This window comes from Populus trichocarpa, chromosome 14 (genome assembly GCF_000002775.5).
Source record: "Populus trichocarpa isolate Nisqually-1 chromosome 14, P.trichocarpa_v4.1, whole genome shotgun sequence".
NCBI lineage: Eukaryota > Viridiplantae > Streptophyta > Magnoliopsida > Malpighiales > Salicaceae > Populus > Populus trichocarpa.
The window spans coordinates 7,003,992-7,031,968 of NC_037298.2; the positions used below are offsets into that span (position 1 = coordinate 7,003,992).

General features: G+C 33.3%; 2 protein-coding genes across 2 annotated transcripts; both read right to left on the bottom strand.

Annotated features, from left to right (window-relative positions):
• Window positions 1–4,854: 4,854 nt before the first annotated feature.
• On the bottom strand, window positions 4,855–7,151 carry LOC7486802 (UMP-CMP kinase 3). Its single transcript, XM_024584988.2, has 7 exons — window positions 6,995–7,151; window positions 6,797–6,848; window positions 6,156–6,273; window positions 5,784–5,940; window positions 5,523–5,603; window positions 5,338–5,445; window positions 4,855–5,076 (listed from the first exon to the last, which is right to left on the bottom strand). The coding sequence occupies exons 1-7, from the start codon at window positions 7,055–7,057 to the stop codon at window positions 4,981–4,983; spliced, it is 675 nt and encodes a 224-aa protein (XP_024440756.2). The 5' UTR covers window positions 7,058–7,151; the 3' UTR covers window positions 4,855–4,980.
• Window positions 7,152–16,966: 9,815 nt separating this feature from the next.
• Window positions 16,967–18,705, bottom strand: LOC7486803 (NAC domain-containing protein 43). The gene is made up of 3 exons (XM_002320861.4): window positions 18,381–18,705; window positions 17,928–18,196; window positions 16,967–17,812 (listed from the first exon to the last, which is right to left on the bottom strand). The coding sequence occupies exons 1-3, from the start codon at window positions 18,562–18,564 to the stop codon at window positions 17,117–17,119; spliced, it is 1,149 nt and encodes a 382-aa protein (XP_002320897.3). The 5' UTR covers window positions 18,565–18,705; the 3' UTR covers window positions 16,967–17,116.
• Between the last annotated feature and the right edge of the window lie 9,272 nt (window positions 18,706–27,977).

Genomic DNA, 27,977 nt, shown 5'->3' on the forward strand with positions numbered 1-27,977 from the left:
ACTCGAGGATCATTTGGATTGGAGTAACCAGGTGGTAATTGCATATATACTTCCTCATGTAAGTCACCATGTAAGAAGGCATTGTCCACATCAAGCTGATGTAAATGCCAATTGTTGACGGCAGCAATGGTGAGAAGAACTCTAACTGTTGTTATCTTTGCAACAGGCGAGAAAGTGTCAAAGAAATCAATGCCCTCTTGTTGTGTGTATCCTTTTGCTACCAATCGTGCCTTATATCGTTCAACCTTTCCATCAGCTTGGAACTTCACTTTGTATACCCATTTACATCCAATGACAGATTTATTCTGTGGCAGAAGTACTAAATCCCAAGTTTGATTTTGCTCAAGAGCTAAGATTTCATTTGTCATAGCATTTTGCCAATGAGGGATGGAGCAAGCTTGTTTGTAAGTTTTTGGTTCAAAAACAGATGAAACAGAAGAGGTGAAAGCACATTGTTGTAAAGATAATTGGGAATTAGATAAGTAAGAAAAGATAGAGTATGGCTTACCAGGAAGGGAGCAATCTGAAGAGCTTGGAGTTGCTGAAGGAATCTTTGTCATATTTCCACAATAATACTGCTGTAAGTAATTAGGTGGATGTTTATTTCTTTCAGACCTTCTGAGTTGGGAAATATTATTATTCGTTAGTGGAGAATTTTGAGGAACAGAAGGTTGTAAAGGTAATGTTGCAGGAACAACAGAATTGTTGAGAGGTGACTGTGCTGGGATACAAGGAAAAGAGTCAAAAATTTGAGGATAGTCAGGAAACACAAGGGGTGTATGAACTGTGTTTGGAATAGGTGGGAATATGGATTCATGAAACACAACATTACGAGACACAAAGGTTTTGCATGTGGATAAGTCAAGCACTTTGTATCCTTTAATGTGTGGAGGGTAGCCAAGAAAAATGCATTTTGTGGCTCGTGGTTGAAATTTTCCTCTATTGTGTGTGATTGTGCTAGCAAAACATAAACACCCGAACACCCTTAAGTAATTGTAATGTGGTGGTTTGTTAAAAAGAACTTGATAAGGTGTTTGATTTTGAAGAATGAGAGAAGGGGTGCGATTGATTAAGTGCGTGGCTGTGAGAATGCAATCTGTCCAATAAGTTAAAGGAAGTTGGGATTGAAACATTAGAGATCTTGCTACATTTAGCAGGTGTTGATGTTTCCTTTCAACCCTTCCATTCTGTTCAGGTGTTTCTACACAGGTTAATTGATGAATGATGCCATGTTTTTGGTAAAAGGTAGGCATATTAAACTCTTGTCCATTGTCTGATCTGAGAGTTTTAATCTTAGTGTTGAATTGAGTATGAACATAGGCTAGAAAGTTGCTAAGAAGATTACGTGTTTCAGATTTTGATTTCATTAGAAATAACCAAGTAAATCTACTGTAATCATCGACAATGGTAAGGAAAAACTGATAACCAGAATATGAAGGAACAGAGAAGGGTCCCCAAATGTCAATGTGAATTAATTGAAAAGCCTCTATGGATTTATTAACAGACAAGGAAAAGGGCAACCGTTTTTGTTTAGCTAGGGGGCAAATTTCACAGATGGAATTGTTGCTAATAGTAACGGAAGGATCAGTTTTGTTCAAAAGATTGATTTTGGAAGTAGGGATGTGGCCTAAACGTAAATGCCAAAGATCAGTGGCAACAATACAGGACTTGATTATTGATCTAGGAGGTAAGCCTTTGGTAGTTTGATCAGGGGGGTTGTGAAGACTGTATAGACCAGATTCAACTTCAGCAAGCCCAATCATCTTCCATTTGCTTAGATCCTGCAGGATACATTTCGTGTGAAGGAAAAATAAGCCAACAGTGTTATCAGCAGTTAATCTTGAAACAGAAATCAAATTGATATTAAAAGCTGGAACATAAAGTGCATTGTGCAAAATAATGTCAGGAGAGAATTTAACCGTTCCAGTGAAAACAATTGGTACATGTTGACCATTTGGCAGATGAACTTTGGACTGAGTTTTAGGCAGAACAATGGATTCGAAAAGAAGGGGGCTACAAATCATATGATCTGTTGCTCCTGTATCAAGAATCCAAGAAAATCTGTTCTGAGGTGAAGATACTGTATGACATGAAAAAGATATACCTGATGTAGATACTTCTTTAGTAGCATTATTTATCTTTGAGTTGGAAATGCTATTTGCGAGAGTGAGTAGATTCTGCATCTGTTCTTGAGAGAAAACAATGTTAGGAGTGTCAAGATGTTGCTCCAAGACAGCAGTGTTATGTGCAGTGGGTAATCTTTGAAAATTTCTGCTGGCATGTGGTATGGTGGCAAATCTTTTCCCTCTTGGCCCCTTCCATCCAGGAGGGTATCCAATAATTTGAAAACATTTATCAACAACATGTCCAGGATATCCACAGTGGGAGCAGGTTGCCTCAGTTTTTCCTTTTTGTTTAGCAAAGCGTGTAGTATATGTTGAACCTGATCTGGAATTTTGATTATGGTATTGTTCGACAATCATTGCTTGTGAATCAATGGGAATCCCTACTGCATTTGTCAGGGATCTCTGACTCTCTTCTTGCAGAAGCAGGGAAAAGACTCTGCCTATGGATGGCAAAGGAGTTTGAAGCAATAATTGGCTTCTGACTGCTGAGTAAGAATCATGAAGTCCTACCAAGAATTTCATAACATAATCTGATTGTTGTCGATCTGTTAGATGCTTTAAAATGTTGCATGAGCATGAGTCAAGATTTCCACATTTGCAGTTTGGGATTGGACGATAACTGATGTATTCATCCCATAGCGCCTTGAATTCACTGAAATATTCAGTGACAGATTTTGAGTTCTGAGAAATGGAACTTAAAGATTTCTCTAAACTGAAGACCCTTGGTCCATCACTTCTGAGATATCTAACTCTTAATTCTTCCCAAATGTCGAATGCTGTTGTGAAGTAAAGAAGGCTGCTGCGTATATCCTTGGCAATTGAATTCATCAGCCATGACAGAACCAGGTTATTTGATCTTAGCCATGCCACACGAAGTGATTGATTGGTGGTGTCTGGTTGAACTAAAGAACCATCAATGAAGGCAATCTTGTTTTTCACTGTTAAGGCAATTGTCATGGCTCTACTCCACGCAATATAATTGTCACCAGTGAAAATTTCAGAAACCAGAAGTGCACCAGGATTATCAGAAGGGTGGAGGTAGTAGCAGCTGGAAGAATCATCAGAAAGGTTTAGAGTAGTGGTATTGAATGAATCTTTATATGCTGTAGAAGCATTTTCTTCAAGAAGATCAGACATTTTGAAGTTTTGAAGGAATCAAGAAGATGATGGCAGGAAGGTTTTTAAACTACAAAGATTTTGAATCTTTCTAATGATGATGAAGGATAAGTTTATATTTTCAGAAATACAGGCTCTGATACCATGAAGAATTTGCTGCAGAAGAAAAGTTGAATAATGCAGAAGTAGAGAAAGAAGAAGAGAATGAATTTCTTTGTGAGAAAAAGAAGAAGAATTACTCGTTTAGAAAATCTGCAATCTGCATGCAGCATTTACTTCTTTTATTTCTTACTTTTCTCAGAGTACATGAATACATATATATATACACATATCCTAACTAACTTCGTTTAACTAACTTAACAGTTATAACTAACTTTTAACTAACTTAACAATTTGTATGAGAAATGACATAATGGCCAATCTGCTTAGTCTTCTGTGGATGTTGATTCTTCTGCATGCGTGGCTTTCTCTGCAATCTTGGAAGGTTTCATATGTTCCTTATGTGTATTGATGGTTTGCTCTAGATTCCAAGAGGTTATGTACTGTGATAGTTTTTATAATTATATTTTAAAAAAATAGATTAAAATAATATTTTTATTTATAATTTTAAAAAATATATATTTAGTTAAAATTATTATAAAATATATAAAAAACAAGTTATTTTAGCTACTAGAAAAATAATGGCTTGAAACACAATTATAGTGACATTCTAGGCAAAAATAGAAGTTATTTTACTAACCAAACAACTTTTTTTTATAATTAAGAAAAATAATACCAAAAAATTTCTAAATATAAGTGTTACAGATAATGAGTTTTTACAAATAGAGCTTTTATTATATTCATCTTAAATCATTATACATGATTTAAATATTTATATAATATTCTTCTAACCTCGTATATTTATTTGGATACGAATGCTATTTATTATTTAATATAAAATAAAAATAATATATATTTACAAATAGAGCTTTTATTATATAAGGCAAACTGTTGTCAAGGCAATGAGCATTAGAGGCCTATTATTGATTATTATTTTTTTTGCCAAATGCGGTGATCGTTTTTTGGTCTGCCGTCCTCTGTTTTCTTGATCTAAACATATCTATGATCTAAACATATCTATGATCTAAATAGGCAGCAGTGCTATACCGTGGGTTAATTCAATTTATTTTTTTAATGTAAAAAAGGCAGCCCAAGCATTTTTAAAATAAACAAAAATAAAATTTTAGATTCGGGTGATTAATTTAATTAATTTTAATAAGCTTGATTAATTTAATAAGATAAAAAAAACCAATAATAAATCAACTTAAAAAAATAAAAAAAACCAACTCGAGCCCTTCTAATTTAGCACGTCAAATATACGACTTGGTTGTGACACCAAGTAACCATGTAAAAGCAAAAAGATTAAAATTATAAAGTTCAATTATATATATATATATATATATATTTTTTATTTTTATAAAGTTATCTCAATTATCTCAGGTTATTGTATTAATCCAAGTTGACTAAACTTATTAATTGATTCCAAACTCTTGCTTTGATTCCAAACTCTTTAACCATGGTTAACTTATTAATTGAAAGACTAACTCATCATCTCCTAAACTAAGATGTAAACTGATTGTCAAAAAGACTGTAGAAGATCTTTTCCTACACTAAAATGATGTTTCATCCTACAAGTTGAAGAGATCTGACCAATAATCTCAGGAAACTACTGTCATGAAGCAAATCCCAGGATATCACATTATTTCGTTGATCCCACCCTGGCCACTGGTCTGAGCTTGGCAAAAACACTCTTCACATCCTCAAATACCTCCTCAATTGATCTTTGAGCATCAATCTAAGATAGTGAATACAAACATCAATAACCATCATAATAACGATAGAAAAGAAATCAAATCAGATGTAGATTATGATTATCCTTAACATATAAAATACCAAAAGTATTGGAAGGAAAGAAAATTTCAGGACCATCCTGTTATGCTTTCAAACCATATATCGAAAGCAGAAGCAATTTTGAATAACATAACTGATTCAAAACGATACATTGAAAAAATGTAATGTGTATACAGTCAGTGAGCTTCTGACAAAAAACAATTACCTTCTGAACCTTCCCCTTTGAGTTGTAGTAGTTGATTACAGGTAAGGTTGATTCGAAATAGACTTTAAGTCGCTTTCCTATGGTTTCAATGTTATCATCCACCCTTCCCTTCAAAAAGACAAAGAGAAAGTCGTGAAGAGATGCATTGGAAGTGATTCAGCCATAAGAATGTGCAACAAGCTAACCTGGTTCCTGTTCAGAATACGTTTTGTCAACTCCTCTTCAGGACAATCAAAAAATAATACAAATTCTGGCTTGATTCTCACCTGCATGATGATTACAGAAATGAAAAATTGCTAGATTTCTTACCACAAAACGGTATGGGAATCAAGAAGGAACCACAAAATCATTACAATTGTAGGAATGGAAAGATTTAAAATTTAGGAAGCAATAGAAGCAGCAGATTATAAAACTTTGAATTGACATAATAAAAATTCCAAGCCGACAATGTTCTCGAATGCAGCACGATTTTCCTCATTGCGCGAGAAACCATCAATGATAAATCTCTTGTTATCACTTTGCTGCATCGCCTGTTGTAGAAGCTTCACAGTTATCTCAGAAGGGACAATCTTTCCTTCTTTCTTGAAGTTTTGAATCATTGTTCTATGGAAAAAATGAGGACAACAATGAACACTTTGTGGTACAAATGAAGAGGAATTCGTGAAGAATGCTGCCAACAATTTGTGACCAGCAAAACAATATAATAACAAGAAGAAAAGTAGTAGTGATGACAGCATGAAAATCATGATGCAGTAAGGTATTGCCCTGTACTTGAAAAAAAATACATATGGTAAAAATTACAGATTGATAATGCCAACCCATTTTCAGATTCAGACTCGATTTCTGCTTGAAGAAGATCACCGGCGCAAAGATGTCTAAACCCAAAGTGTTCAACAATTTTGGGACATTGAGTGCCCTTTCCACTACCAGGACCACCTGCAAAGAGTAATCAAGGTCATGGAATTTCAATCAAATGGGGTGGCAGAATGACAAGCTAACAGATCATGCAGATAGAATATCAATGCTCCAAGACATCTCTTTTTTGCGTTCCTTCATTTCCTCTACAGCTCTTGGATTTAACCATTTCCCCTAACTGGAAGTTTAAGTGTACGAGAAGACTTAAAAATGTTTGAAAACAAATGAGAATTATTCTCTTTCATAGCAAAACAACAATCATTTCAACCATGAGAACGACGGTGAAAAGAACAAATCATAGCCACCACCCCTCCCAGGAATATTGCATCTATCATTCATTAAATAAGAAGAGTTCAACTCTTAGAACTCTCTAAACCATGAGCCCAAGTTAAAGAGTCTTCCCTCCTCTTTGCCCACTGATGACAACAAGAGATCAGAAATAGATAAAGATGGTGTTTAGTTCCTTAACCAGTACTTAAAAAAAAAATAAAAAAAATCACTCAGCACAAATCAAGTGGTGAAGGAAGTGATATGGAATGCTCACCTAAAACAAATACCACCACAGTGGTTTCCTGTAAAACAGCTTTGCTTCCATCCTGCCACCAAAAATACTAAACTTAGACACACATCGTGATGATAATATCAAAGGATACTAAAAATTCAGGAATTCTAATAACTGAAAATAAGTGAAAGAATCTTACATTACACACACCCACGCACAATATATATATATATATATTACCTTTTGAGCTGGGAATTCAGAAGTCGCCATTGAATTATATAAAGAAAAACCTATGATATACATAGAAAAGGAAAAAGGAAAAAATGCAAGCAGATTAAGTTAAGCATAAAAATTAGATGACAACAAAGATCTTTTTTTAACAATAAAAAAAATGGTGGTCATTAAGAAAACATGGAACTTCTAATTCGTTACATCCAGTATGTAAGAGAATAGAAACAAAAAATAAACTTTGAAATTTCCCCCAGTTAATTATAACTTAGTCCTTGTATTTCTTGAAACTATATATCTAATCCCATGTTTCAAGATTTATTTACATCTTAGTTTTCTCATTAGTTACTTGTTGTTTTTCAATTCTCTTTCTTGAAAAATAAAAGAAAGAAAGAAGAAATGAGAGATTTTGAGGAGGAAAGATGGTAATTTTAATTGAATAAATAAAAGGACTGGTTAATTAATCTTGATAGAATACAGTGATTGAGTTATAGTTTACTCGGTCTTCGCCATCCCCGTCATGGATTTTGCCACGCTATTTAAATGTTTTGGGTTTGTGTATGTCAATAATAGAGGAAGCCATGCTCCGACAGCCCATTAAGCTCATACATGGGCGGAGTTTCTTGTGGGCTTTTGGACCTGATGCAATCGGACTGGTATCTCGTTCTGATTTGGGCCTGCTTACAAAAAATGTAGCCATTTGCACGCAGTAAGGTATTGACTTGTACTTGAAAAAAAATACATATGGTAAAGATTAATTATGCCATCCCTTTTTCAGATTCAGACTCAATTTCTGCTTGAAGAAGATCACCGGAGCAAAGATGTCTGAACTAGTGTTGTCGAAGCTGGCAGGCGCTAAAAGGCACCAGGTTTGTAAAATGCTCGAAGTGTTAGCTGCATGTCTAGGTAGAGTTGTTTAAAAAAATCAATCAATCGAGAAAATTAAATAAATGAAATTAAGAAAAGAAATAAAAACAAAAAAAATCATTTGTTCCAATTTGATTTCAATTTCAATAAAGCTAAAAACAAGTGAAACGATTCAATTGAAATGGAACCAAAAGAAGAAGAAAGTTTTCACCTTATCCTAATAACTACTGCCAGCCGCCCCCCACCTCCGCTTCCCCTGCTCTCCTTTTCTCATTCTCCCCCATCTCTGGTCTCTCTCTCCTTTTCTTTTCTTTATTTTTATTTTTTGTTGATAAGCTTCTCTTTAACTTACATTACAAAACCCAAAATATGTGAGAAAATCACTGTATATATATGTCTTGATTTGCTCTGAATTGTAGTAATAAGATTACAAATTTTCCCCCGACAAAAAAAACAGATGAACTGGCATTGAGGGTTAAAAAGATATCGGGGGGGGGCTTTAAAAAAAACTTTGTGTCCATAGGCTTTATAAGAATTTCATTTTACTATAAATAGTATAAGGACAAAAAAAATAGAAAACTAAATCTTTAGTAGAGAGAGGTAATGCAATATGCAACTCGTCATGTAATTTTTGTTTATATTTTACAAAGCAGAGAATGCGAAGGATTTAGTTTTATTAATTTGGTCACCTTTTTCACTCAAAGTAACATGATATCTGGAATGTTTTTTTTTTCTTTTGGTGTTTCTTTCAATTTGCAAAAATATAAATGCATCTATGTATTTGTTATACTGAATGTAATTTCAAGATATTTTCGTTAAATAAGCAATGGCTAGATCATCAAGTTATAATTTAAATAATATGAAAAAAATGAAAAGAATTATACTTGAGCTTATAATTCGGCTTATCAAATAACCCAATGCTAATCTAATGGAAGAAAAAATGTAAAACATAAAAAAGCAAGACTTCAAAAAAGAAGAAGAAAATATTAGCTTAAGAAAAGAAAGAAAAAAAAGCGAAGACACTATAGCTAACCTTCTAAACCTGGTTCAATCTTAAAAACTTGCAAATCGTTGAATTATGAACCAAAGTTCAATCAGAAAGCTTAATTGTCAACCAATTTAATTTTAAAGAATGAAATTGTTAAAAAAATATTAACAAAAAAACTTGCAAAAGCAAAAAAAAAAAAAACCAACAAAAAAAATGAGGATAAAATTTGAGAGAAAAATAGCAAAGAATGATGAAATTGAAAAACAAAATCCCAAACCAAATAAATAACAATTAAATGAATGAGCACCAAATTTAAAAGATTAAAAAAAAGCACAAGGGATGAAATTGAAAACATTTGTAATTTGATAAATTATTTATATATTAAAAAATAGTATGTGTTGAAATTGAAAAACGTTATAAAGGGCTAACCCAATAGAATCAATAAAAAAAAGAGACCAACCTGCCTAGCCGAATTTGGTTAGAGCCCACGTGCGGGCCTTTATTTCTTTTTAGCTGCACCTGGGGTGGACGCCCCAATTGTTTTTGGAAAATAATCAGATGATGTGTTGTCCGCAATTGCCTAGATAGTGGCCGAAAAATCAGGGTTTAAGGTTGTTTGATTCAAAAACTTGTTTTTCAACTTTTTTTTATCAAAAACACCTAGAAAACACTTTAGCAACTGTGATAAACCTATCTGTGGCCTCATAAAACCAAAAGAACCGTTCACAAAACCGAAATCAACCTAAAACCAAAAATCAAATTGTGCTCATCAAATGGAACCATTTGACACAAATATCGACCATTTTGATAGTCTAAATCGGTGTCAACGATATTTTTCTCTCTCTAACACTGGAATCTAGTGACCCCCCCCTCTCTTCTTTCAACCAAAAACTAAAAAATAACAAAAATAAACTTTTGTACCAAAATTGAATTGAAAAATATTGAGGTATTGCATAATTATTAAAGTTCGAACACTGAAGTGTATCTTTTCCAAAACTTCTAGCATTCCTTCCATGTTTGGTGTCATTTTCATTCTGGTTTCTCTTCTTTTAATTTCACTCTTAACTAAGAAATCAACAACAATTGGTCTTGAGTTAGGATGAAATCACACAAAATATAATTTTGAGGACCAAAATAAATTTTTTTTAAAATACACAATGACATCTACAGTAAATTGTAAGAAGATACAAAGTACCGGCTCCACAGTGAAATAATCACGCGTTTTAGATTATAAGTCATTGGAAACCAGGATATGAGTTGGTATCCCCGATTCCCCGTACTTGCTGATTTTGTACCCATTCACCAGACTTTGAGTGAGAACAACAGAGAAAAAAAAATCCAGCAATTTATTTTAAACGTTTATAAATCAGAATGATTAGTCTCTTGCTTGCACGTATTAGCAAATGCAATGTGTAAACCTATTGCTGTTGATATATATATATATATATGTCCAAAGGAGAAATACAAGTAGTTTTGAGGATTTTCCAACTTCCAAATTAGAGAAGTGGCACTATTATATCAATTAAGGACAGAATGGATACAGGTTACAATATTGAATCGTGGTCCACTACATGCTGGCTTTTCTTTCAACTTGTTGATCGGCGAGCTCGAGGCCCTCTACGGTGAGAAAAGTTAGTTTTTTTTTTTAAATAAAAATATTTTTAAATTAGTTTGTATATCAAGTGAGATTAAGTTATTTCCTAAACAAAGATAATATTAAAATTTGAATTAAAAAAAATATAAAAAAATTCAGCCATCATTAACCCACCAGGAAAACTACCTAAACTAACAATAAAAATAGAAATTATATAATTGATCCGCAACGTCTCAGTATTTTTCATTTTTTTTTGGCTTAAATACTAGCATGTTGCTTGCGTTACGCCGCTGCAGGATAAAACAAATTCAACATAAAGAAATAATAATAAATATATTGATTCCAACTAAAAATTAAAGGTTAATATAAAAATACATAGATCTAATTTTAATTTTTTTATTGTATTGATAATGATAATTAATAATATTATCAATTACATCACATCATCAATTACAATATATGTCAAGACTATCTTGAAGTTTGGTGAAATCGCAGCACAGGCTTTAGGAAATTAGCAGTTAGCTGCGTAACGTTTTCAAGGTTGTTTTTGTAAAAGCATTAATTAAAGATTGAAATTAGAAAGGATTTCCATCTGCCAAACAGTTCAATTTCTAGATTTTTCAATGGGATTTGTATGATTATCCTGGAGGAAAAAAAAAACATTATCATTCGCTTACCTGACTTCTATAAGAATTAGAAGCTTGAAGTCGGCAGTAAACGCATAAATTTAATTAATTAAGTGATTCAGAAATATACAAGCACAGTATTGCGGTCCACACCACCTTTTTTTTACATAAAAAAATATTAGACAACATTAACGTTTTAAAAAGGCAAATAAAATATAAAATTTAGCTCATTGACTTGACTAGGTTTAATAAAATAATATGATTAAAAAACAACAATAATAAATAAACCAATCTAAACAAAAAAATCAAATACAAAAATAAATGCTTGTTAATATCATGAAAAGAGATCCTCCTATATTCTTAATAGGTCTCCCTATTCCTATTTGATAACAAAATAAAAATTAAATGATAACGTGATAACTATACCGATAAAAAAATGAAAAAAATGTAAATTTCTACTTCTAGCAAGTCAAATATTAAAGGATAAGGTTGAAAAAAATAAAATTAAGAAAAGGACAAAAAACTTGACCCAAGACCACCCGATTCAGCTTGTCAAATTCGCGACCTAGTCGTGAGACCGAGATAACTCTATAGAAAGCAAATGGAATAAAACTACAGAACTTGATTCTCAAACCAACCCAATATTGAAGGGCGAAACTGAAAAAAATTCAATTTAAAAAAAAACCCGGGTCAACTCGGGTTAACCTGCTAAACCTGCAAACCGAAACATGAGATTATGATAACCCCTTAGAAAAAAAAGTGAAAAAAACCATGAAACTTGATTCCTAACCAACTAAATATTGAAGAATAAAATTGAAAATAAAATTAATTTTATAAAAGAACCTAAAAAAAAAAAACCAAAGTCAACCCAAACTAATCTTCAAAATTAGTATAACTCAGGTTATTAGGCTAAGACTAACCCTATAAAAGACAAACTTGAAAAAATCATGAAGCCATATTTCTAATCAATAAAATGTTGAGGGATAAAAAAATAAAAAAACCTAATAAAAATGATCTAAAACAAAACAAATAGCAATCAAATGAATGATGACCAGATTTGATATAAAAAAATAAAATCAAATGCTAAGAGATGAAATTAAAAACAAACTCAATTAAGAAAACGATAAAAATAAACAAATAGAAATAAAAAAAATAAAAACCAAACTTGATATAAAAATTAAATGAAACCAAATGCTGGGGGATAAGATTGAAAAAAAAATCAATCAAAAAAAGAATTCAAAATAAAACAAATAGCAATAAAAAAATGAGGTTCAAACTTGATACACCAACAAAATATCGTGAGACCTTTCAATTTTGACAAGCCAACACGAATCTCAAGAAAAAGAGAGGAAAAAAAAGAAAGGAGAAGAAAAAAAAAAGACCGTTAGAGCCCACCACCACGTCTCCACCAACACGTCGAATCAATAGGAAGCTCGTGACCTGCTGCTTCCAACACTACTACAAATATCAGTGTTTGGCCACAAGGAAAAATCACACATACTGTTAGAACGCGACGGGCTTCCCCCACCCATTTCCACCCAAATTACTCTATCCATTTACCTCGGTCCCCATAACTGTTTTAGTTTTGATTTTGATCGCTTAACACCTAATTATTTTAAATCAACCAATTTTTATTTATTTTGCAAAACCAAGCATCAATCAAGCATTGAAAATTCCCTTAATATTGCAAGATCTTCATATCAAGGCAACCAAAATAAACTACCAGGTTAAAATAAAGCCAATGTGAAGGGATTAAATTGAAAAAAAAATTGAAGGACCAAAATTAAAAAGGAGGCATAACCTTTCCCATGACCTTGCAAATCAGTTCATGATGTTGGGAAAAAAAAGGTTCAAACATTTCTTTAAGCTTCATATTTGGTTCTTGAAGCTCTAATTATTTTAAATCAATGAAGTTGATTTTTATTTCACCAAATCGAGCATTAACCGAGTGATGAAACATTTCTTTGACAACTTGAGATCCCTATACACATGCATGAAAAAAAATCACCGAGACCAATTGCAAATCAAAATAATATCAAAGAACCAAATAAAAAAAAATTAAGGGACCAAGATGTTAAAAATCTTAGGAATAAAAAGAAAAAGCAGAAGAAAAGAAGGGAACCACTTCACTTGTGATTTTTAGGTTCATGTTATTATAAAAAACCACTTCAACCTTGGAGCTTGAATTAAAAGGAGCACTTCTAAAGTTTATGAGTCATTCAATACAGTTTGTTACTGGATGCGTCCTGATTAATTTGAATTTAATTTTAACTTATATATTTTTTAAATAAATATCATGGATTAATTTGAAATATATATACTTGTAATTTTATCATTGTTTTCTCAATAAATTAGGAGCAGATTTATGAGTGATACATGCTATTTTTTTGATAAGAAACGAGAGAATATATTATATGAAAAATGAGTGATATATCAATCATGAGCTAATAAATCTCCAAAAGAATCTCTCTAGCAAATAATTAAGGTTGTGTTTGATTTAATATCACAGGAAAATAATATATATAGAAAAGATATAAACGAGTTCAGTTAAGAATATAAAAATATAAATATAAAATAAATTCATTTCTTGAATAGTTTTGAAATGAATATCAGGAGACATGTTTTTGTTGTTAATGTTTCGAGTGTGTTATTTATTATTTCAAAGCTGCAATGAAACACTACATGATAGATTTTTGAAAAGGCTTTTATTCTCTTGATGGGTGGAGGCTAGCGAAAAGAGCATAAATGTCCTATCATAGACCCCTAAAATATTTTATTAAAGAAAGGGATTGGTCTTCCCTACCATTGAATCGCATCAAATACCCTTCCAGATTTGATTCTCTGGCCTTGGTTTTCAAGAAAGAGATGAGATGAGCTTCACTTTCAATTCATCTACAAATTAGAATTATTGTATATACCCCAATTTCGATCAAGATGTAACCCCTTGCCCACACGGTCCGACCCCACCCACCTAACTTGATTAATCAGTCACTAATGTTGAGCTCTCCCTGTAAACTGTACAGTCTCTTTGGCCCGATATATGCAGTAGTATATATATATTCTGTAACTTGGGGAAAGTAACGACGAATCATAGAAATGGAAGCTCCACTAAGTCGTAGCTAACGACCAATATTTTGCCTAGAGACCACAGTCACCTGATGCAATTCTGACTTGCATTTGTCGGCATATCCTAATCGGAATATGGTTTCACATTCTTTATATGAGAGGTCATGTTTCCCATGGCGTGGAAATAGATTGATGCATGATCGCATGTAAAAAGGTTATTGCTTAGGTTCCTCTTTTTTTTTCTTTTTTTTCTTCCTCTCGAGTAGACAGATCCGAAAACAAGCTTATCAATTATAATCCGGGGTTGACTTCTGTAAAGAATAAAAAGACGAAAGAAAATCGGGCGCAAGTGTATGATTATAAGTAACCTTCAGCAATGAGATCATGTCTTACGCAACTAGATGTGTTGGCTTCTTGTTTTTGGTGAGAGCTCTTCTCGCTAAAGTTAGCAGGGAAGATAGATACCCATCTGATCATCTCTCCGCACGAACATCAAGCCGCTGCTACTCGGAGTATATGTTGATTTTGTTGCGCTTCTCTATCTCTCTTCTCGTCGTCGGAGCATCGGCAGGCATCTCCTCATGGCAGAAACGAGATTTTACAACACGTATTTGTTATAGAATTTTTTTTTCCCCTCTTAAAGCTAGGAGTGGGCTTGGTGTCCGACGACTAATTAATTGTTAATACTTTTTTATATATAATTGTGGGTATTCAGGCCGGCTTAAACTTATTTTAATTAATCTTTCAAACCATAAAGTTAACTATTAGATAAATTTTTAATGATTTTAAGATTTATAATATTTAAATTAATAATTTTTAAAGAATAAACTTAGAATCTGAATAGTTAAGGTATTATTTTTAGAAAAAAAAATTAATTAATTATTATTATTATTTTAGTGAAAGGGTTGAGATTTCATTAATATAGAGAGAATTAAAAGAAAAGGAGATTGGGCTAAAAGAGATTGATGGTGTAAATCAATACTCAATAGTGCAGATTTCACGAATTTGTATGTCAAAATGGGCCCACCTTTAACTTATCATTTTATACTCGTCACGAAGAAGATACTCAATTACTCCGTTGAACAAGAACCGGCTTATCATCGTGTTACATGACACGAAGGAGTTTTTCTCCAGTCTGTCTTCCCTGGGTACCATTCTTGTTCTATTTTAATATGATATCAGGGAACCATTATCGTCAACTCTCAGTATCCGAATTCACACCTGGTTAATTGTCAGCAACAGCTGCATTGCTGCTGACATGGGATATATATCAAGTAGTGTATATAGTTGTAAAAAACTAAAATTAAAGAGGTTTTTTACTGTTTATGCACAGAAAGTGCATGGAAATGACATCGTTTATTAAACCTTTAATTTTTTTTTTGTTACAGAAAAGGAAGGGCATAACATTATTAAACCTTTAACGTTTAGTTTCTGTCCACTACATAAATACATTGTATTTAAAAATATTTTTTAAATTAATAATACAAATTTAATCTTTTTTTAATTGTATTGTTCTTTTTAATTTTTAAAATAATTACATATAATACCAACAAAATTACCAATAAAATTACTTTGATCCAGGAAATAAATTAATGAAAGGGAAATAGTGCCTGAAGAAATAATAAGGCTAGAAATTACTTTGATCCAGGAAAGGAGGAAGGTAATAAAGAAATGCGGGATTGTACATGTGAAGGTGGTTATTGTCGAATTCTAAAAGGAAAACGTATGTAGCTACTGCTTTGCTAGAAAAAAGGATGTGAGCTTCAGTGGTTGGTGGCATACCTTAGAATCACGTGCCTAGTGTATTTCACTTGTTCTCATTGGGGTATTTTTTGAACAATTCAACTTTTATATATATAAAAAATTATATGGATTTTGCTCTTAACTATTAGAACTTCAACTTCTCTCTTTGTCTCTGACTATATTGTGATGTGATAATTTAGGGTTTATTTTTTTATCTGTCAACTCAGTTTTTCATGCTCGTATTAAATAAATATGTTAATGTTGATTATTATTTTATTAACAATAGAGCTGTCAAGCTGAAAATTCAGGTTCATTTCATCTCTTCCAATGACCAACTAGATGATGTTCTTACTAAACCTCTACCTCATGCTTCATTAGCTCACATTCAATCCAAGCTTCAGGCAGAGCCTTCACCTTCAGTTTGAGAGGACATATTTTAAAAAAAGAATATTTTAAAGGAATTATCTTGTATATTTATATACCTTAATTATAATGTGTAGTGCATTTTTTTTAATTAATATTATCATTGTACACAACCCCAAAGATGTCCAAATACAAAAGATGGTGCTATATGGTTAACATCTGTTACTATTCATACAAACCTATCTCTCATTGATCTTTACTATCTGTGTCATACTGAAGGGGAAAAAAAAACTAGTACTTCCACTTTTCTCTCCTGATCACGAGATACAGATAAAAAAACCACGTTTTGAGATTGCCTTTAAAAGCAGCGATTAGAAAGAATCTCTCCAAAATCAATCGGGGTAGCCCTTAGTTAGCGAAACGGCTAGGTCCTACCACCTTTTTTTCATGATATTACATGGACCGAATAAGCCCTTAAGCTGCACCTCAAACAAACCGACAAACCATGTGACTCAACTCAAAAATAATTACCCGCATGACCATCTTGATCATTTGTTTTTTCTTTTTGGGATAAAATCTTGATCATGTTAGAGAAGAATAAAAAGGTAGAATTATTAATGCAGTTAGAAAGGTATTATCATACCACAGTCACAGTTGGCTAGCTAGGTTTCTAGAAAAACAAATTAAAAAATGGTAGACATCTTGATTAAGTAAAGATAATGGTTGACAGTGTCATCGCATCTAAGAACCCTTCACTTTTATTTATTTATTAATATTACTACATGCTATACATTACTTGCATTATTACCACACATATAAAACTGCTGTCATCATAAAACTATTCTGACTTTAAGGACTATAGAATGATTATTTGTAGGGTAATTCTGTTATGCACCTGTGTTTGACAACTGGCATAGTGTGTCGGGGGAAGATCTAGTGGTAAAATTCCAGAGGTCTATCTCGTTGTTATAATCTTGAGTTCCATGATAAGATCTGTTTGATGGTAACGGAAATGATGATCGTAAGGTTGGCAATCGGAGATCATGATGAAGATCAGTACTAGGGGTGCAATAAGTAATGGTTGGGTCAATGCAGGGTAATTGCCTAGAGGTTTCAGTCTGGCCATTAAGCTGATAAGCAAATAGACGATCAAGGGTTGCCCAGTTGTCAAGGCCAGGGTCCAAGGGGTAACTCATCTGGTTAGTTATTGAACCTTCATTGTCTGTGATCATGGGTTGGTAGCAATTTTGGCTACTGATAGAGTTTGGACTCTCTAGGCTTGGAAGCTTCATGAATCCATCATGGTGGACATAGTTGATTGCTGTGTCAACAGGCCTGAGATATCTAGCAGTAGCACTATTGTCTGCTACATTTTCTTCTTTGCAAGTCCTTCCCATATAATGAAATGTCTGATCTATAGTGCCTTCATCGCAAGAACTTAACATCTGGTTCCTTGTATCTGCACTGATGGGTGATGAACTAAAAGGTTTGTCCAGGGTTTTGTTGAGGTTTTTCTTCTTGAAGATACGGCAAACCACCCATCCCTCTTCCTGTGCCGCCTCCTCTTCCATAACATTGGAGACCTAGACATAAAAAAAATTATGATCACAAATATAATACAAACATGATCAATGACTCCCTAATAACAACTTGACTACAAAACCAGTATTACTAGATATCAAGGTTAAACCTGCTTACATTGGTATCACTGGTGCTATCGTCCAGCCTATATTCATGCATAATCCAATCGGATTTTTGTCCATGTGGGGCTCGGCCTTTGTAGAAGACAAGAGTCTTTCTCATTCCAATCCGCTTGCCAGTGCTGTATATCACCTTGTCACGGCCAGTAGCCTTCCAAAACCCAGCAGCAGTTGCCCGATTGGTGCGCGTACCAGTTGGATATTTCTTGTCCTTGTGGCTAAAGAAGTACCAATCATTTTGTGGGGTGGTTCCTATTTTGCATCTCTCTGCAAGAAACCGATCGAATCCACATTAACATCACTTCGGAACACATCAAATATCATTAATTTGAAGAGGATGTAAGAATATATACATGGAACTTGAAGAGGATAAACTTATAAGATTTCTTTCACGATTTAGAAAGAAATCATAAGGAATATTATAGAAGCACAGTACTAGATAATGAAGCACCTTGTATATCCCACGGTTCAAGCTTATTAAGATCAACATCCCGGATCACGTCTAAGTCAATCTTCTCATACGAGACCTTCTTCCTCAAGTAGTAATGCAAAAGCTCTTCTTCTGTGGGGTGAAATCGAAATCCAGGAGGGACCTGGGATTGACCATTAACAGATATACTCATGTTTTCTGTCATTCGCGAGCGAGAGAGGATTAGGGAAAACTATATTTAGGAAAAGAGATAGTGGTGGAGTAACTGAAATAATGGTGGTGTACCAAAATGGGTACCTATGGAGGACTTTATATATGTGCGGCAGGACATAAACGGCCAAAGATACACGAGAAAATTAATGTCTGTTTTCATGGTGACTATGGCAATGGTCTTCAAGTGGGGTTCAGTCTACTGTGCGTCCGAGAAGAGCGACCCACCTACCTCGATCGGGAAAGGGGCCGGGATTTTTTTTTGGAAATTCAAAGTGGGTCCATGAGTAGGGTATCAGATTTAGGTCCCACATGGACGTTGTTGTTGACAACTAGACTACAGGGGGCACGCCCCCATCGCAACTATGACACTCGACCTTAAAATCTCCATAGAAAAGCACCTCTCTTGAACAATCTCTCTCTTCTCTCTGTCTCTCTTTCTACTTGTGCAACCACCACAACGAGAAAAAGATGATGGGTGGGTCTCCCTCTCCCCTTTCGTTTCGCTTGTGCAACCACCGCAACAAGAAAGAAATGATGGGGTCGGCAACGTGTTATCGTGCCGCGTTCAAGACAGAAGGAGATGCTATAGTATGACAGGAGTGGACACGAGCTCTGTATATTGATGGAAAAACACACGATAATATTGTCATGACCAAACGGCAACTTTACTTGGGTTTGAATATAAAAGAGGTTTAAATTCTACATTTTTTAAAGCAGGAGAGATATTAATGGTAACTGAGTTACAATTCATTGAGCACATGAATTACTTTTTAATCAAATCATTTATCTTTTAAAATTAAATCAACCTTCCATGTGATCATTGAATACATGACCAAGGATTTATGAAATAATATTTGAAATCCTAGTTAATGTAAAAAACATGTTCTCATTATCAAGTCGGGAAGCAAGCTCATTTAATTACCACCTAGAACAACCTCTCAACTTACACAGTTGGTATAATTAAGAATTCTTTGGTATATACTCCGTTAACCACAACTAATATAGGAGGAGAATTCACGTTTTCCTTTCTAAAAAAATAATATTCGAGTGAAAAATGTTTTTTTTTTAAATTTAGTTTTTAATTTTTTTAATTTTTTAATATTAGATTTTCTTATTACAGGATTGTGAGTTTTGCTAATTAAATTGAGTTTATATATATATATATATATATATATATTATTGATTTATTCTTCAATTTTAACCATTCAATATTTGGTTGATTTGAAATTAAACTTCATAATTTTTTTAATTTATTTTTTATGAGATTACCTTGATATTATCACTCAGGTCACGAGTTAGGTGGGTTAACCTAGGTTGACTCGTGTTATTTTTTTTTGACATATTGTTTGCAAATCAAGTGTCAACCTAACATCAAGATGTTTCTCTGACATAAAAACCCTGATAATAAACTAATTAAAGCAAGTTATAAAACTCTTAAAAAAATTCATAACTCTAAAACAACTGAAATGAAAAGCAAAAACTTATGGTTGTGAATTAGTTTCGATACGATGAATTTCGGTTTTGATTTTCTTTCCCTTCGACATATTTAAAATAAAGTCATTCTCTATTTTGTTTTTAAAATTCCATCCATATTTTGTATATAAAACTAATAAAATGACTTAAATACAATCAACACTAATAACCTTTAACCTAACTAATCAATTTTAAGTTTTTTCTATGGAATTAATCTTAAATTTTAGAAAAAAAAATTTAATATCATAATTTTAATTTTCTATATAGAAAGTCTGGTTTTAATAATAAAAGAACAGAAGAGATATTAATTTTAAGGCTACTGGTGTTTTTTTGAGAGAAAGAAGAAAGGGTATTTAGGCTACTATTATTTTTAATTAAAATAAGAATTTTAGGATGGAAAATAAAAATAATGATATTAAGATTTTAAATTTATTGGATTTATTTTCAAGTCTTAAAATTAATTATATCATAAAAAAAATTTAAAATAATCAATAAGATTGAATATTTTTGGCATTGAGGAAATTTAAGTCAATTTATTAATTTTATATGCACAATATGGAGAGAACTTTGAAAAAAGTAACAAAAGAAATTGATTTTAAATATATCAAGCATACAGAGGTATAAACTTAATTAATGGAGAGTGCAAGGAGTAATTCTCAAGTTTAATCTAGGATGATAAACGTACAAAGTACGTAATTTTTCTAATTTTTTCAAGGACTCAAAGTTAAGAACTCTCTAATAACTTACTAAGTTCACATTTGAAAAGTATTGTCTCGCTTCTTGCTCTTTTTTTTTTTTAAATATAGTTTTATCTTTTATTTAATCCTTATATTTCTGAGTATTTTTATTGAAGCCTTGCATCTTTTGTAATCATTGAGTCTATTTACTTTTCTTCATCTTGTTCGGGTACCGTCTCTTTGTTAAAACGTCGTAGTTTATAAGTTGATGTGGCATGTTACCCTCCTAAATGCACAACACTAGTTATATATGAGATCCCAATAGAAAAATTCAATCAATAGAAAAAAGAATGAGGTTTCAATCAAAACAATTTAAAAACAACAAGGACCAAACTATTATTTATTTTCTTTTCACTTTCCATGTTACTAATTTGTTTTTTTAAAAAAAATTCCTAAATATGTAAAATATATGTGGGACCCGATTGAAATTGTGAAGAGTTTTTTTAATCGTTTTAATAGTTTAAAAATAATAAAATACATTAAAACAAAATCCTCACATGCAATTTTTTTAAAATAATAATAATAATAACTAGTGGAGGATTAGGTTTAGTAACTAAAGATCTATGGTTGATCGATATTGTACACCATCATGTTTTATTAATTGCATGTTATGTTGATTTCAGAGAAGATAAGTCGAAAGAAAAACTTATATCATTCATCAACTGGAATTGGCTATAAATAGCCTTACAAGGAATAACAGAATTGCAGAAGTCTAGCTCAACAATTCCTAAAGAAAAGGAAACAGATAAGACCAGATCAAGCTAAGCTGAGTGGTCCTATTAAACAGGAATATGCATAACAAACAGAAAGAATAATTCAAAGCTGAAAAATAACAATGAAATGAACTGCAACTTAAAACATTATTTCAACATCCTCCTTTAAACTGCATGCCAGTTGCATCAGTTTATACTGGGCATAGAGCAGATTCCCATTAAACCACGCAGCTTCACAAAAGCATCATTCTTCAATGGTTTTGTCATTATGTCTGCAATCTGATTCTGAGTGTTGCAGTGTATTACTTCCACGACCCCCATGTTGGTGAGCTCTCGAATGAAATGAAAACGAACATCAATATGTTTGCTGCGTCCGTATAGTACTGGATTTTTGCAGAGCTTAATGGCAGAGCTATTGTCACAGTGGATTGTTGTAGATTCCTTTTGATTTTGTCCCAATTGTTGCAGAATTCTTCGCAGCCATATGGCCTGGCACGCACATGATGTTGCTGAGATAAACTCAGCTTCAGTAGTGGAAAGTGTCACTATGGGTTGTTTTTTCGATGACCATGAAATTGCTCCTGAACTGAGCATAAATACATAGCCTGAGGTACTTTTGCGATCTTCAACATCACCAGCGTAGTCACTATCTGAGTATGCACTAAGACTTTCAGATCCTCCTTTCCTGTAGAGCACCCCAAAATTGATGGTTCCCTTTAAGTATCTAAATACCCTCTTAGCAGCCATTAAGTGTAGTTCAGTGGGACATTCCATATATCTGCTGAGTAGACATACTACAAACATAATATCGGGGCGTGTGTGAGTTAAATACATCAAGCTACCCACGATTTGTTTGTATAGTGTACTGTCTATTTTAGTTCCACCATGATCCTTGCACAGCTTTGTTCCTGGGACAATAGGATTAGTAACAGAGTTGCATTCATTCATCTTAAACTTCTCCAATACCTGCTGTGCGTATTTCTTCTGCCCAATAAAGATACCAGTCGAATTTTTCTGAACCTCAATTCCCAAAAAATAGTGCATCCTTCCCAAATCAGTCATTTCAAACTCACTCATCATGGATTGTTTAAATTCAGCAAACATACTGTCATCATTTCCAGTGTATAATAAATCATCAACATAAAGGCACACAACTAGAAGTTTACCTTCACCTCCTGTTTTGATGAACAATGTATGTTCATAGGGACATTTCTTGAAACCTTGAGCTGTGAAATACGATTCAATTCGACTGTACCATGCACGAGGTGCCTGCTTAAGTCCATACAATGCTTTCTTTAGCTTGTATACCATCTGTTCTTTTCCCTTTGTCACAAAGCCAGGAGGTTGCTCAATATAGACTTCTTCATTTAACTCACCATGTAGAAAGGCTGACTTGACATCCAGCTGATAGATAACCCACTCTTTCTGAGCTGCAAGTGATATGATCAACCGAATTGTGTCTAGACGAGCTACCGGTGCAAAGACTTCTTCATAATCTATGCCATGTTGTTGCGTGTATCCCTTTGCTACGAGGCGAGCTTTGTGCTTGTCAACCTCACCATTTTCTTTAAGTTTTGTCTTAAAGATCCATTTCACTCCCACCAATTTTCCTTGTTTTGGTAGCATAGTGAGCTGCCAAGTGTTGTTCTTCTCAATTGCCTCAATTTCTGCTTCCATGGCTTTCTGCCACTTTTCACTTTTCATTGCTTCATTGTAGCTCAAAGGATCACTTATGGGACTGCCTGCATAGAAAGCCAAAAAAGCATAATCATCTTCTTCTTCAGACAAGCCATCCCCACATTCATAGTCCTGCATCCAGCCTGGTGATCTTCTTAGTCTGCCCTCTATTGAATGTCTGTCACCTGTGACTGCAGACGTGGTTTCCCTGTCAGGAACTGATATGGCTGTGACAGCTTCATTGAATGTTACAGCTGCACCTGATCCATCTACATTGTCACTAATTTCTGTTGGGCCTATGCTATCGGTTGCATTATCAGTTTCATCATCTTCACTGCTTCTCCTTGTTGCTGCACCCATGTTATCTGGATTGTTGTCACCCCAGTCGAGATCAGTCAAGGTGGTATTTGCATGAGTTTGATTCCAATCCCAGGTTCCTTCTTCTTCAAACTTCACATCTCGGCTAATGATAATCTTTTTGGAGATTGGATCAAACAATCGGTAGGCCTTTGATTCTTCACTAACACCAAGTAAAACACACTTTAAGCTTTTATTGTCAAGCTTTGTTCTCTTACTGTCAGGAATATGGACATATGCAATACATCCAAAAATCCTGAAATATGAGACTGAAGGCTTGATTGTACTCCATGCTTCTTCTGGGGTGATATTTTTCACAGCAAACGTGGGACTACGATTCAGTACATGAACTGACCAATTAACACCTTCAGGCCAGAAAATTTTTGGAAGTTTTTTCTCGGTTAGCATGCTTCGAACCATATTCATAATGGTTCGATTCTTTCTTTCGGCCACACCATTTTGTTGTGGTGTGAATGCTGCTGTTAATTGCCTTCGTATTCCATGTTCAACACAGAAATTTTTGAATTCATTGGAGTTGAACTCACCACCACGATCGGTCCTTAATCCACCCAAATAGGTCATTGATTCCTTCTCAACAGAATTCTTAAAACTTCTAAAGACATTGAATGCTTCTGATTTCTCAGTTAAGAAATGGACCCATATTTTCCTACTGAAGTCATCAATAAAACTGAGGAAATACCTTTTGTTGCTGGTTGAGATAGGGCTGATTGGTCCGCAGATATCTGCATGCACCAGTTGAAGCACTTTTATTGCTCTCCAAGTGCTGTGATTTGGAAAGGGATCCCTTGGCTGCTTCCCTAGCATACACTCTTCACACAGCTTTGCAGGCTCTTGGATTTGAGGCAATCCATGCACCATATTTTTCTTTTGAAGGGTTTTCAATCCATTGTAATGCAGATGACCATATCTGCGATGCCACACCCTAGCTGATTCTTCAGTCATTGTATTGCAGCAAGTTTGCTCATTTGTTTGACATTGAGCAAGTAGAATGAACATTCTATTTGATGACATTGTGGTCTCAATGATCAATCCTTGAGTAGGGTGATAAATCTTACATTTTCCATTTTGAATTAGAATTGCAAGACCCTTCTCTTGGAGCTGACCAATACTCAGCAAATTGCTCTTTAGACCAGGCACAAAGAAAACACCAGTGATAACTTGAGTCTTGTCATTGAACCGAACCCTTACATTCCCTTTCCCCATGACTGTTAAGCTTGAGCCATTTCCAAGCTTCACTGTCTCTCTGAAATGTTCATCAAGAACACAGAAAAGCTCCTTCGTTCCACACATGTGGTTACTGCATCCCGAGTCCAAAAACCAGTCCTCATGTGAACTGATTTTTATGTCATCTGTATATGCCATCAGCAACATTTCTTCACTGGCATCTGCAAAATTTGCCCTGAGCTCCCTCTTTGGACAATCAAACTGGAAATGTCCAAATTCATGGCAGTAATAGCACTCCACATTTGACTTATCAAAAAATTGTCTGTTGTTGCGCCCTCTTCCTCTTCCTCGAAAAACTCCTCGGCCCCTTCCTCTTCCACCTGTAGTGTCACCATAAGTCACCTTCAAGGCTTGTTCTTCATTAATCGTATGATAGTTCATACGTTGTTCATGAACTAAGAGACTGCTCTGCAGTCCATCAATGGACATTGTTTCCACATCATTGGACTCCTCAATTGCACAGACTACATAATCAAATTTTGTAGTCATAGAGCGCAGAATCTTCTCAATGACAGCAACATCATCCATCTTCTCCCCGTGAATTCTTTTCTTGTTGGCTATTGTAAGAGTACGAGCAAAGTACTCGTTTACAGATTCACCAGTCTTCATCTGTAGTGTCTCCCATTCTTTGCGCAGTGCTTGCAACTGAGCACGTTTAACCCTTGTCGTGCCTTGATACTTTTGCCTTAAAGAATCCCAGATATCCTTGGCCGTGTCTCTCTTGAGAATAGTTTCCAAGAGAGACCGATCAATGGCTTGAAAAAGGTAGTTCTTTGTTTTCAGATCTTTTAGTTGCAGATCATCAATGGTTTTCTTTTGAGCTTCTGTCATGACTCCTTCTGCTACTGCAGGTATTCCATTCTCTATCAACGTCCAGTACTCTTTTGAACGAAGAAAGTTTTCCATCAGCATGGACCAGTGATCATAATGACCATCAAACTTTGGGATTGAAGGCTGCACAAAATTCCCCTCCATTGACATTTTCCTCTCTGTCTCTCGTGTTTCTCTCTAACTCTTGTGTAGATAGCTGCTGCTTCTCACAATTTTAATTGCAAGCTCTGATACCAAATGTTGATTTCAGAGAAGATAAGTCGAAAGAAAAACTTATATCATTCATCAACTGGAATTGGCTATAAATAGCCTTACAAGGAATAACAGAATTGCAGAAGTCTAGCTCAACAATTCCTAAAGAAAAGGAAACAGATAAGACCAGATCAAGCTAAGCTGAGTGGTCCTATTAAACAGGAATATGCATAACAAACAGAAAGAATAATTCAAAGCTGAAAAATAACAATGAAATGAACTGCAACTTAAAACATTATTTCAACATGTTAGGTTCTTTGTTTTATCATTTATTATTTTTAACTTATTATAAGAATTGTGTTTTTTTTTAAAAAAAAACTCTTCAAAGTTCTAAAGTGATGGTGTTTGATACATTTCGCACATTCAAGATGAAGTAACCTGACATTTCTTATACATGAGTGGTTTTAACTCTTATTAGTGCTAACATTTCTTATACAGTGAACAGCATACAATAAAAAATAAAATTGTAATATAGATTTAAAATTCCATACAATAAAACATGAGTTGTAAAACAGAAAGTGCTCGAGCAATTTTTTAACACACATGAGGAATCATTTGAAATATTAACTAGAATATTATTGGTAATTCAAGAATCAAATCTTGACATAATTATTGAATAGGATCACAATGGGCATTTTAATAGTGAAACTATTGTTTTTAGAATAGTATTATAGGCATTTTATCCAATAATTAAAAGTTCAAGTTTTGTAAACTAATTATCAATGTGAATGACATCAATCTTTATGAAAGGTTTTTAGTTGTGAGTTTTTATTTTCTATATTTTTGGTATTTTATTATATTTGTATAATTGTTTTGGACTTGTAAGGTTGAGATTCTAATATTGTCTATCATATTACGAACATTCAAATTTATTTTGGATAATAGGTAGAATTTAAAATTATAAATTTACTAATAAACATGCAATCATTGATAGTTGTTTATAATTATAAAATAGGCATTTATAGGTTAACAAATGCAATGAACGAAGGTAACACATTGTTATGTTGCTTTGTTGTCAAGTTCAATTAATGTTATAATAAACAAGAAAAAATAAAATATTATGATAATGTAAAGAAATTTTAATTTCATTTTTTGTATTTTTTAAACCTAACAATATCCCACCCATTTTTGTTCTTTGTGTTTTAGAGATTATTTATGTTTTGGGGGTTGAATTTAGGGTTAATGTTTAGGGATTAGGAGTTTGTATTTAGGATAAGTGTTTAGGAGGTTTAGATTTTAGAATTAAGATTTTTATGATTAGGGATTGAGAGTTTGAGGGTTTGAATTATAAGTTTAAGATTTGGATTAGGGATTATAGGTTTGGGGTTTGGTATTATAAGTTTGGGGTTGTTACACCTGAACATACATAAATAGGTACTACAAATTTTATAACCAACATAAAACATGTTCTACCTATGATTTAAGTGAAATTAAATAAAATCATGGATAGCAAACCAGAATTTAACATGACCAAAGATTTCAAAGTATTGACACATAAAATTGCAAATTAAATTGAGATAAATAATATTAAACATCCAATTTCAAGCAAGACTTTGCATCTTCTAGTTTTTCAATTTTGACTTTATTCATTATATTGAATTCTAACAATTCATATGATAGAAAAACATTGATTACTATGTTCACAATAAGGAGGGGTCATGAATGTGCATTAAAAACTTCACAATATTCTTATTGTAACCAAAAGTACACCAATATGCAATATTATCATAACATAATCATTATAGAATTAAAACATACTTGGAACTTGGATTGTAATAATCTCTTGATATTTTTCACAACTAGCCATTTTCAAGAAAAATATTTTTCTTCTTACTTCTCCACGGTCCTACTAAAATTTCTTTCAATTTTATTGATCGAATGTTTTTTTTTCTCACCTTCCTTTTTATTAGAGGTGATCATTTTCGGTTCAGTTTGGTTTTTATCAAAAAAAAGTAACCAAACTGAAATTTTTTTTTCAGGCTTATAAAACCAAAACCGAACTGAACCAATCGGTTTTTTTAAATTTTAATCGGGTTTTTTTTACTATTAGGTTTTTCAGTTATTTATTTTCCAGTTTAATCAGTTTTTTGATTTTTTTACTCACCCCTACTCTCCATGTT